The 11,803-nt window shown below is 53.3% G+C and overlaps 4 protein-coding genes across 4 annotated transcripts; 2 read left to right on the forward strand and 2 right to left on the reverse strand.

The window, feature by feature from the left end:
- Window positions 1-293: 293 nt before the first annotated feature.
- On the reverse strand, window positions 294-2,368 carry J4E90_007486 (uncharacterized protein; the record flags this gene model as incomplete). The annotated part of the gene is made up of 3 exons (XM_051437022.1): window positions 294-1,962; window positions 2,012-2,034; window positions 2,084-2,368. 3 exons carry the CDS (start codon window positions 2,366-2,368, stop codon window positions 294-296), a joined length of 1,977 nt encoding a protein of 658 aa, XP_051288768.1.
- Window positions 2,369-2,712: 344 nt separating this feature from the next.
- On the forward strand, window positions 2,713-3,563 carry J4E90_007487 (uncharacterized protein; the record flags this gene model as incomplete). Its single annotated transcript, XM_051437023.1, has 3 exons — window positions 2,713-2,808; window positions 2,864-3,345; window positions 3,398-3,563. 3 exons carry the CDS (start codon window positions 2,713-2,715, stop codon window positions 3,561-3,563), a joined length of 744 nt encoding a protein of 247 aa, XP_051288769.1.
- Window positions 3,564-3,941: 378 nt separating this feature from the next.
- On the forward strand, window positions 3,942-5,249 carry J4E90_007488 (uncharacterized protein; the record flags this gene model as incomplete). The annotated part of the gene is made up of 1 exon (XM_051437024.1): window positions 3,942-5,249. The coding sequence occupies one exon, from the start codon at window positions 3,942-3,944 to the stop codon at window positions 5,247-5,249; it is 1,308 nt and encodes a 435-aa protein (XP_051288770.1).
- Window positions 5,250-8,197: 2,948 nt separating this feature from the next.
- J4E90_007489 (uncharacterized protein) lies at window positions 8,198-8,803 on the reverse strand (the record flags this gene model as incomplete). Its single annotated transcript, XM_051437025.1, has 1 exon — window positions 8,198-8,803. The coding sequence occupies one exon, from the start codon at window positions 8,801-8,803 to the stop codon at window positions 8,198-8,200; it is 606 nt and encodes a 201-aa protein (XP_051288771.1).
- Window positions 8,804-11,803: the final 3,000 nt, after the last annotated feature.

Consider the following 11,803-nt stretch of genomic DNA (forward strand, 5'->3'; position numbering starts at 1 on the left):
GAATTCCCCAAAGGACCGTCTTCGTGTGAAGACACCCCATCGCTGCTGCCTGCGCATGTACTGTACTTGCACCTTTACGAGCGGCTTTGTGGGCAGCTGCAGGCAGCTGTAGTCGCGATCTTTGGTGTACGACGATGACAGATTCTAGCCCCAGTGAGGTGCATCATGGTGGCTCCTGCGTTGTCGGTTGTCAAGATGATCGGACCGTGGCGGCGGCTATGAGAAATCGATATGGTGACCATGCCCTATAACGGGACTGGTTATTGTTCGGAAGGATACTCCCTCGGAGCTGTTCATCCAGGTTGTGGGCTAGCCATGCCACCCTGGTATGCACTGGCAAAGTCTAGTTGTCCCAGTTGGCCATTAATCTGGTCAATTTCTTTGTTCAGATCTTCCACATTCTGCGCTAAACTGGATACTTCGTCGAATCTTCGGTGTTTGGTGGCATCAGCGACCATTTCAGAGACTATGAACTTCTGTTCCTCAAGTACGATCAATCGTTCTTTGAGCTCTTTCTCTTCTGACTCCATTGCGGAGACCTCGCTGCTGCTCACGACACTGCCAGTGGAGCGGTCGTTGTACTTGATAGAGGCAAGGGCGCCGACTCCGTTTGGTCGACCTTGCGGGGCTGCATGCTTGAGAATCTTTGGTAACGCTCTGAGCGGTAGCATGTGTAAGCTCAAGAAACTGTACGCTTGTTGATATACCGCTCTCTGTAGCTTCTGCTGTGTCGGCGAATCAGTGGGAAGGTCGCGTATTCGTTTCGCTGCGACATCGAATTGTGCAAACCCGTCCATTAATCGTTTGCGCACCTTTGTCGCGTCAGTCAACTGCTGCGGCGTGGGTGACTTGTCTGGGTCTTGCAAGGCCTGCAGGAGCTTGTGGAATCGTGGGAGGAGTAATCGGATGCCACGTTCAAATTGCGCAAGGTTCTCGTATGCACGCTGGTCCTTTGGCTTGTCGGCTAGCTCGCGCTCAAAGTCGCCTCTAGCGAACAACGTGTGCTGGCAGTCTTTGCACATGCGCACGTCAACACTCATCTGCGCAGCATCTTTTTCAGTCGTCTGCGTGCTAGCAACGTTGAGACCTATCTCCGAGGAGCAGCCAGTCTTGGGATCGCTGCACACGACGCGTCCGCACATGCGACAATGTGATCTTCTGAATGTGTATGTCGAGAACTCCTGCTGGCAGAAGGGACAGTTGGGAACTTTGGCGTCTTCCTCCCACGTGATTATTGACTGCTCCAGAGTCTTGCGTTGGTTCTTTACGCCCGGTAGTGAGAACCAGCTCCCTGCAGTCTGCGTTTCTTCTATCGAAGGCGGGTTTGCGAGAAGTTGCGTCAACTTGGTAAGACGCTTTTCGAGCCGGCTGACTTCCATGCGTTCTCTGTCGACACGTTTCCGTCTGATCTTGGCGAATTCGTCGAAGTGGTCGCGCTCGAAGCCGTGATGATCGTTGTACCCGTCTCTCGACTTGTAGCACGTCTCGCACACGCGGCACCAGACGCCTCGGACAGGGTCGTGCTTAGCCTGCCGCGAGAGCTTCATCTGGTACATGGTGTGTTCCTCGCAGAACAGCCTGCCACACTGTCTGCAGTTGACTGCTGGCTGACTTCCGCCTAGCGCCATTTGTGAAGCTGTGACGGGCCTCGCGCACATGGGGTCTGAGCAGACATCGCGGTAGCCAGGCCTCTGCCAATGTGATCGCGTGACTTCCTCCTCGGGGTCTCGGCGGACGGGTGCGGGTTCGTGGGGAACGTGGGCGGTCGAACTGCTCGCGGAGTGGGAGATTTGGGGTGGCGACGGGACATCGTTGGATTCGAAGACGTCGAGTCCCTTCAGCTTCTGGTTGAGCACGGCGAGCGGCTGGAACTTCTTGGCCTTGTGCATCTGGGCCTCGAACCAGTTCTTGACCTCATCCTGCTCCTCCACGACCAGGTTCTGGTGGTTGTCGTCGAGATGTCTACTACTGGTCAGGGCTAACATACTGGGCGGCTACGAGGCGGCGGTACCTGTTCAGTTGTAGTAATGTTACCTGCTACGTCAGACGACTGTTCTTGCTGCAGCAGGTGCTATGAACCCACCATTTCCTCATTGCATATCGGGCACACGAGTCTGCTGGAGGCACTCGCCGTGGCATTCTCGCTCGGGCCCACCAGGACCTTGCTGCCGATATCCTCGCGCGTCTCTGCAGTGCTGGCGGGGCTGTTGGAGGCCTGCGAGTTGAGCGAGACGGAGCTCTCAGAGGGCGAGAGCAGGCTCGCGTTGCGGCGGTGGGCGGCTGCAGGCTGCGGAGGTGCAGCGGCGGGCGACAGGTTCCTCCCGCTGCCGAGTACGCGGCCGCCGCCCAGGGACCTGCGCGAGGTCATATTCGGGAGTGTCTGCTGGAGTCGTGAAGGTACATGGGCCGGCATGGGTAGGCTAGGGCGTGGGTCTTGGGCGCGCCGTTGCAAGGGCCGCTAGGGATGCGCTGCAGGACCACATGCCGGCATCTTGGGAACGCGTCCCCGTCCCGCAGTCGCACCATCCAGGGAGACATGGCTAGTGCCAGCGAGGGAACCATTATTGCGTGATTGCAAAGTGCATGCGATAAGAAAACTCTACAGCCCAGCCAGCCCGGCCGACGTCCTCAGCACGGCCTTGGCAATGACGCGGAATCGAGACATGGCTATCTCCGCGCTGCATGCTCCATCTCCGCAACACTCTCCGCACCATGAAAGGCCCCTACCCCGAGATCCAGGGCGGCGGCTCTCTGATTCTCGCATGGCAGATCCGCAATAAGCGCGTCCTGGTCGTCGGCGGCGGCGAGGTACGTCTACACCCCCAGGCCCCTTGCAAAGTATTGACAGTTGACAAAAGTCTAGGTCGCCGCTGGTCGCATCGTCAATGTGCTCAATGCCGACGCCAAAATCACCCTCGTCTCCCCGCGCGACGGCCTCAACGAAGAAGTCGCCTACCGGATAGAACAGGGCCAGGTCGACTACATCGATCGCAAGTTTGAGCCCCAAGACCTCGATGGCGTCGACATGGTCCTGACGGCCGTCGACGATCCGGAGGCCTCGTCGCAGATCTACAAGCTATGCAAGGAGAGGCGGATAGCAGCCAACATTGCCGATGTCCCGCCCGAGTGCGACTTCTACTTTGGCAGCGTGCATCGCGATGGGCCGCTCCAGATTATGGTCAGCACAAACGGCAATGGCCCCAAGCTGGCCAACATCGTCAGGAGGCAGATAGCAGCTGGGCTACCTTACAATATCGGCAACGCTGTGCAAAGAGTCGGCATGCTGCGGAGGAAGCTGCGAAAGGTCGCTCCGAACATTGAGGAGGGCCCAAAGCGGATGCAGTGGTATGTTACCTACATCGCATCCGGAAGGTACTCGCTGACTCAGCCCATGCAGGATGTCCAAGGTGTGCGAACAATACTCGCTCGACGACCTCTGCGCCATGACCGAGGAGGACATGGAGATGCTCCTCGGTTTCTACAGACCCGGAACCGTGCCGACGCTCGAAGAAGTACGACTGCAGGAAGCTGACGGAGCGTACGACGGGCCTTTCTTGATCTGATTGCATATGGATTCGGCGTTGGGTAGACAGCATACAGTAGGTATGAGCGGGAGTTGCGGCGACGCTATCAAATTCTTGTATATCAATTGTACACTCTCCTACGCTCTCACCTACCTCCTAGAAGTCTACATTGCCTGGGGATATCATCACTTTGCTTTTTTGTACTAATGCAGGCGGCAGCGCACCTGTTCGGTTTCCAGCTGGTCTGAGGTGCCCCAGTGGCTCCTTCCTCGTCCCATCTCCTCCGGTCCTGTCAGCCAATCAGGATGGGTTGGCCCAAGCGTCTTCTTCCCGGCACTTGCCTGTTGAATGCCTCCCTCACCACATCCTGCAGACTACATCACATCAACACTGCCGTTTCTGCGCTCTATCACCTAGATGTCGGCGTTAGAGAACAATATGGATCTTGCGCAGCGACCACCTTACGACACCGTCGATTTCAAGGCCCTCACCAAGAGCGACAAGGTATTCAAACAACTATGGCAGCGAACGTCTGGAAAATTGGATTTCCAAGACCCTGAGACTGCCCAGGTCCTATCAAAAGCTATCCTGAGAGTCAACTTTGGCCTCCAACTAGACGTGCCAGATGATCGCTTGTGCCCACCAATTCCCAATCGCTGGAACTACGTAGCCTGGCTGCATGGCCTGATTGACTCGACATCACCAGACTATTCCGGCAAGTACGACCCAAATCGTCACGTTCAAGGCCTGGACATTGGTACCGGGGCTTCCGCCATATACACTTTGTTGTGTCTGAGATCACGTCCAAGCTGGTCAATGTGCGCAACGGATATCGACAAGAAGAGCTTCGATTCCGCAGCTCGCAACCTCGCGCTAAATAACTTCATGACACGTACCAAGCTACTCCAAACCACCGAGTTGAACCCAGTGATACCACTGGCAGCCCTTGGTGTAGACCGTCTTGACTTCACCATCTGCAACCCACCCTTCTTCACCGACGTGTCCGACATGCAGTCCAGCTTGAAGGGTGAAGGAAAGAGCTGGAAGCCCAACGCCGTATGTACTGGCTCAGAAAACGAAATGGTCTGTCTCGGTGGCGATCTAGGCTTCGTCACGAAGATGGTCAATGAGAGTCTTGTTTTGAAGGACAAGGTGCAGTGGTATACTAGCATGTTGGGCAAGATGGACAGCGCCAAGGCTATCATCAATCTTCTGAAGAAGCACGGCATCACCAATTGGGCGGTTGGCGCTATAGAGGTTGGATCAAGCACCAAGCGATGGATCGTTGCGTGGAGCTTCGGCGACCTCAGACCAAGAAACAGCCACGCGCGTATAGAACGAATGGCCAACGAGTACCTCCCGTTCCCAACATCGTATCCCATCGCCCTGCCACCTGCAGTCGAACCTCAGGCTGCCAAAGATGCTATCAACACCCAACTCGAATCGATTGACCTAACCTGGACCTGGGATCCTCTTACATCTACCGGTATCGGAGAAGCCAGTCAAAACGTATGGAGCCGCTCCTATCGCCGCGCATATGAACGTAAACAGAAGGAAGGACTTGTCGATATGAAGGAGGATTCCGCACGAAAGATTGAGCTAGCCTTTCGTATTCGGGTTGTAGACCTGGCGCGGGAAGTCGTTGTTGAGTGGCTGAGAGGCACGGACCAGGTGTTGTGGGAGAGTTTGTGCGGCTTGATACACCGTCACTTCAAGAAGTCCTGAGTGCCGGTAGAGGTGCTTGTTGCATACACACCTTCAATCTACACAGATTGGTAGCTTCCGAGTTGATGTAGCTCCAAGAATACCTTATTTAGAATACGACACAGATTGTAGCGTTGCAGTTAGGAAACCTTCTTGTCAGACTGCTATTGTGGCATCGCATCAGCATATATCAGCTTATCCTTGGCGTCACGGCGCTTCCTACCACTCTGGAACCTTTCTACTCAAGGCATCCAACAGGATTGAGGTCACGTACTACAACGCCCGGCCATACGGTGTCATACGCCTCCAACACGCATACTACGCCTTTTCGAAACCCGTGCCTCAATATCAGCACATTTTGCCGGCGTGAGGAACGCCCATTTCAACTCCCCATCGTTCAGCTTTTATCATCTTGAAGATCTTCTTTCTTTCCTCATTTCCAGACATCTCATCATCCCTTACCCATTGAACCGCCACCCAAAAGCCTGCTGCACGATCAAGGCCAATCAGCGAAAATGCACGTTCCCGTCGTAACCCTACTTCTCACTGCCTTCACACTCATTACGACAACTTCTGCGGCTGTCATAGTGGAGTGTGGAGCTGTCGCTCCCATGAGCACTTGTTTGCAATCATGCCCTGGAAAATGCGTCCAGGCGAGCAGCTATGTGTGGTGCAAATGTCCCTGGGCCCAGGGCGGAGGTGGCGGTGGAAGTGCGTAAGTGGTATGTCAATCTCCAATTCCAATAAAAGTTCCACATTTTCTGACGTGTATGCAGGCTGAGTTAAAGAAGATGGATTGCGGTGAGGGGGAAGACAGTGGCGGGAGTTGGGCTTACCAAGGACCGGGAATGGTAGGTTTCCTAATCGAGCCTGATCGATGTTGGAAGCAGAACGAGTGTTCATTTTGCTGGTATGACAGACCAACCTGTTGCTGCATGTGTGTAAGGATGAAATTCTAATGCATATATATGTTATAGAAGCACATCCCTTGCATCGTGCACCCTTTCATCTCCCTACATCTGAATGTCCTACCTTACCAACCTCATAGCTCAAGTCCTCAAACCCGAACACACCAAAATAAAAATATCTCTTCATTCCACTCAGCTTCCTTCGCCTTACTCTACAACCTCTTCATCCTTACATCGACGCTACTAACTATGCGTCTACAACGCTTCTTCGTCATCATTCTCCCAAGCATCGCCACCGCTATCGCTCTACCTGGTGACGGAACACAAACAGGCTATGCATGCCCCCGAAGCCGCCGCGTTGCTTCCGGCACAATTCTAAACCCGGGATCGGACTGTATAAAAGGTGCCGGCGGAAGGTAAGTCAAGAGGGTAGGGTTTGATACGAACGAGGAAGAGTAGTAAGTCTGCCGATCTCTTGGGCGCATCGGTCGTTAATGTTGTAATCATCAGGTGGTATGCGGACAATGCGAGTAAAAAGGCGGGATGACCTCAGCGGATGTTAGAAGCAGGGTATAGAAAGAAAAACGTTCGGATTTTGGGGCCACAGCTTATAGAGATATGCTGATGGCGTGATGTGTGAGCTGCAGCGGGCAAGACGATTGCAGTGTGGTCAGATAGTCAAGAATCATAACGTGAGACGTGAAACAAAGCTCCGATCCTATCAATCCCTCACGCTTCACTTCCATAAAGAACTCTCTTTTCCACTATCAAAGTCCCAGACCACCTGCAGAAGAAGAACTACTACTATCCACCATCAAAAATATCCACCAAAATCAATATGCGTTTCCAACCCATCCTACTCGCCCTAATTACTCTTATTCTCGGCCTCACAGCCGCCTCTCCTACCCCCGCAGACGTCGAATGCGGTTCCTTGGTCTCAGTATCTGCATGCCGAGCTAGCTGTCCAGGGACATGCGTGCAGAAAGGGGAGATGGCGAATACGGTCATGACATGCAAATGCTTGTAGACCCGATGGCAAAGAAGAGATGTGAGTAAGGGAAAGAGGTGTGTTTGAAACAAAAGAAGCTGATCTGAATGTTGCTGACTGTAAAGAAGGTCGCAGCTAGTTTGATGACCAGAGAAAGGGAAGGATGTTGAGGGAGAGCGTGGATTGCACTCGTCGGAGATGATGTGAGATTAAGCCATGTTAGCAAATTACAGCATGTAAAGCTTCGAGGGAAAGTAAGCTGTCGGCTGATTAGGTCAATGCTGTATGCGTTCTTAGCATCAGCAGTCATCAGCTGAGAAACTTCCTTGTTCTAATTAAATGTCAGTATTGAACAGTTATAGTCTCAAGACCTTGGCTTTAGTTCTGTATAACACCTCCTAGTTCATCAACATCATCACACACTGCTTCAATTCGCCGTGACGAAAACTACCTACTATCAACATACTCCACGTCGTTTCTCATTGACATGTACTTCCCGACTATTCTCCTCACCACTCTGGCTCTTTTGCTAGGATCAAATGCTCTCGCTTTCCCATGCGACTCAGGCAATAGAGCGATCTGTAATCAAAGCGTCGCTCTTGCAACTTGCGTAGCTCAGTGCTCTGGGCGGTGTGTTGTTGGCAGTTCACCGACGATGGCGACATGCAAATGTACGCCCATCTGCTGAGGTGTTTGTGGAAGCAACAGGGGAGGAACGAAAGGTGATTTGGATTGCTGGAGAAGGGAGAGGATTCGGAGAGATGCTGACTGCTCATAGGGAAAAGAAGCAGAGACAAATGATGTAAGGTCAAGAGAAAGGAAGCTGGTACTAATGATGGCGGGTATCATCAACACAAGTAGATGCAATTGATGCTTTGTTTTCAGATTGAGTGACTCTAGGAGAGCCGTAGCATGTCTTGATTAGACCATCTTATCCCCCGACTTCATTTCGTAGAAGTACCGACGATATCGTAACGGTCGGGAGCTTAAGAGCCCACCTCATCAGCGACGCTGAGGCACCCATGAAATCCCACATACCACCATTCCACTCACTGAGCACATACTCATCTCCCCTAGACGATCGGTCCGTCCCAGAACATACTCTTATCCATCTCCTCCGCCATACCCTTCGCCATGGGCGGGCAATCATAATCCGGCTTCCTACCCGCACACAGACCCTCCAACATCCCATCATCCCTACCACCACGTCCCGCACCACCACCTCTACCACCCCTGGCCGGGCCACGGCCGCCTCTATCTCCACCTCTGCCCGCATAGCCACCTCCAAAGCCTCCCCTACCGCCGCCGTTCATACCGCCCCCGCCCTGCCCATTTGCAGCCGCCCGGTTCTCGCGATGCAACTGGCCGCCATGTAAATCTCCCTTGAGCTCTTCGCGCTCGTTGACTTCTTCGGTGGTGTATTGAAATGTGTTCCAGGCGTGGACTTGGCTTTCGAGACCGCGGGGTGCTCGGCCGGCGCGCGCGAGGACGGGGCCCTGGGCGTGGAGGGCGAAGTCGCGGTCGCCGACTGCGGCGGTGTCTTGGTCGAAGCGCGTGATGCCTAGGTCGAAGAGCTCGACGGAGTTGTAGTAGAAGGTGGCTTCTTTGGGGGTGTTGTTGCCATTGGCGTGGCCGTTGGTGTTGCCATTGCCGACGGTCGCGTTGTTGCTGTCGGACATCTTGGGCTGGAGAATGAGGATGTTTTTCTCAGGCTTTGGGGTTTCGGGTGTGGCTGTTGTTGTAGAAGTGGTGTACTTGTGACGGCCGAGATGATATCTGGGCTATTTATGTGGTGTCAGTGTTTCCCCGCGGTGAAGCGCAGGTGAGAGAGGACTCACTCAAACCACGAGAACAGGTATCTCAACGTGTTCATTGCAGATTAGTGGCGAAGGATGCATATCGTGTTGTTGCCCAGCAGAGGGCCAGATAAGCGAGCCAATGGTAAAAAATCACTATCTGGTGATGGTGAGGAAGTCGCGTCCAGAGTCGGAGGCAGTGACGGTTCATCTTCACCACTTGGCCAAGCGCAAAACATCCATATGCTACCATAAAGACTACAGTATCAAGATAGAGCTCTCAATGAATGCGGTAAATGGAAGTAAATGTAGCGATTATTATGAGATCTCTGTAGAGCAGACTTGATTGCACACGACTGCTGGATTGCGCAACGCAGGAAGTAAACGGTGTTCGTCCAATGCATATCAAATGAAAGGTTTTCGATGCAGAGTACTGAGAATGACAAGGTATGAGATGAAAATTGGTACGCGACTGTGATGATGACAGCCTTCCGCTATTCGGAAACAAATACCTCTGGAAATGGAAGGCTACCAGCGCCGAAGTTTATGTGTCCACTTACAAATTACACGGAGTATGCGCGCTATCTTGATCTCGATGAGAACAAGCCTTGAGCAGAACGCATCTTGACTAGATCATGCCCCAGCGCGACCATGTGACCCAGTCGTAAGACACACGCATCATCCGCCCCGTATTATCCTAGTATGCAAAAGTTGACCAACGGTCGTAGTCGCCACGCATTTTTGGCTAGAAATACCATTTGAGACATCACGACCATGGGTGAAATTTCGGAAGGAACTGAAGGGGCGACTCAGCAGCCTGGAAATCGTGTCGCATGCGGAAACAAATTCCGACAGTGAACATCGCTCATGTCGGTCACGGCCGAGTCTGGTGACACTGTGGCGTCGATGTAAGCCAGTGAGTACGACGGACGTGTCTTACTATATTCCTGCCTCGCCCATGTTGAGCCGGAACAGTATGCCGAATGTTGGTTGCAGGTACACGTGCTTGGCTGAATTCGCCATGGGTACGGAATTGCCATGATGCGGACGCTACTTGCGAGTGTCGACTAGTACGAGAATGCCTCCTCGAAAAGGTCAATGCTTCGTACACCCACCCTGCGTCTGACAGCTGCCCTAACGCCGTCACTGAAGCCCATTGGCCCGCACACTGAGACCGCCATGGCACCGATCTGTGCAAGCACCTCTTCATCTAGTACACCCTGCACATCGCACCGCTGCAGTCTTACGTCGAGGTACGCGGGCACACAACGGCTTTCAAGTTCGCATGAGCCCATTCTGGACGCATAGACCCGTATGCTCACGACTTCGCCAAAATGCTGTAATGACGCGATTTCGTCAAGCCAAAGCCGCACCCACTCCACGGAATCAAGGTTGGCTATGCACCAAACGAGTACAATCTTTCTTGCGGCGGCTGTATTGCTGTTGTGTGCGTTGAGCAGATGTCGCACAAAAGACAACTGGTGTGTAATTCCTACCCCTCCTGCGAAAAGCACAACAGTGCCGTATGAGTCAAGCGAGTGTTGGCCACCATACGGTCCCTCTATAGCTCCCCAGAAGTGCACCTGAGTGTTCTCGTATCTCGCTGCCAATTTATGAAGAGCACAAGTCATCCCTCGGCGCGAACGGATGATGCACGAGACAGTGCTAGGTCCATCCTGGGATCCAGGGTCGTCGATGTTGAAGGACAGCTTTTCCCCCGGGATCTTCGCGTTCCCACATTGCTGGGACCAAGCCACAGAGAACGGGTGTGACCCCACCAGTGCTACTCTTGGCATGTAGATCTGAACGTGTGATCCAGGGTTCGCGTCCCACGAGTGGGGTAGAGTGAAAGTGACACGCGTCGCCTCTCCGGGTAATGTTTCCAGCTTGACAGAAGTCCATGTTTTCCTCTTCCACGAGAAGTTGAGATGTAATATCCTAAGGAAGCGAGCTAGGGGCTCTAACGACAATAGAACGATAACCAAGTACATCCAAGGCAGTTGGGGTAGGGCATGTTTCGCCAGATGAAAGTAGACGCCGGATACCGCTATTGCAATGCCGATGCGGTGCAGTGAGAGGAATGTTTCGTAGAATGAGCGTCTAAGAGGGCCAATGGAATGCATCATGAGAAATACGAAGGCGACGAAAGCTGCAAGGCCGCTCCGATACGAGAGTGAATGCTGTAGAAGCTGGCCCACACTGTGCCAGCCGCTTTCCCCATTGTAGGTCACCTGGTACGTGCTGTATAGGAACGCGGAAACATGGGCTATAGCCTCCACTACGACAAGTCTGGCCATCCATCGATGGAAAAGGTTGAAACTGTCGTAGCTGACCTGGAGCAAGTTGATTAGAGGGTTGTTCCGGAGCGCAAAGAGTATCGTGAAGACGAGGTTGAAAGTGGCTAGAGACCCGCAGCGGCCTCGAAACTCGGCTATCATCTCGGAACGTGGGCGCACAGATATTACCAGGCAATACGCTGTATTGCTCAGAATATAGAGAGCGATCACAACCACATGAGCGCGAGTGGGTAGTGAGACCGAAGTTACACCAGCCGTAGAGGCTCCCGTTGGTTGCTGGTATTTGGTCAATCTGGCTGGCGCATACAGGAAGTGCTGCTTGAGGGCTCCCCAGAAGGCGTAGCGATCCCGGGCCCAGAATTCTTGTCCTCTACATGAAGCAATGGTTGAAACTCGTCGTCGATCGTTCCTGGCGGCGATGATGATACGAAGGCAGAAGGAAAGTATCGTCGGTATCAGCGCCGTCGCGATAAGGATATGGACGAACATGTCGTTGGCAGATTGATTAACACCAGCGAGTCCGTGACTGAACTTGAACGGATCTGAGCTTAGGTTGGTCTCGCCATTGTGAATGTCGTCGAGGGTC

Source organism: Alternaria incomplexa (assembly GCF_024043165.1).
Source record: "Alternaria incomplexa strain BMP 0042 chromosome Unknown scaffold_11, whole genome shotgun sequence".
NCBI classification, from domain to species: Eukaryota; Fungi; Ascomycota; class Dothideomycetes; order Pleosporales; family Pleosporaceae; genus Alternaria; species Alternaria incomplexa.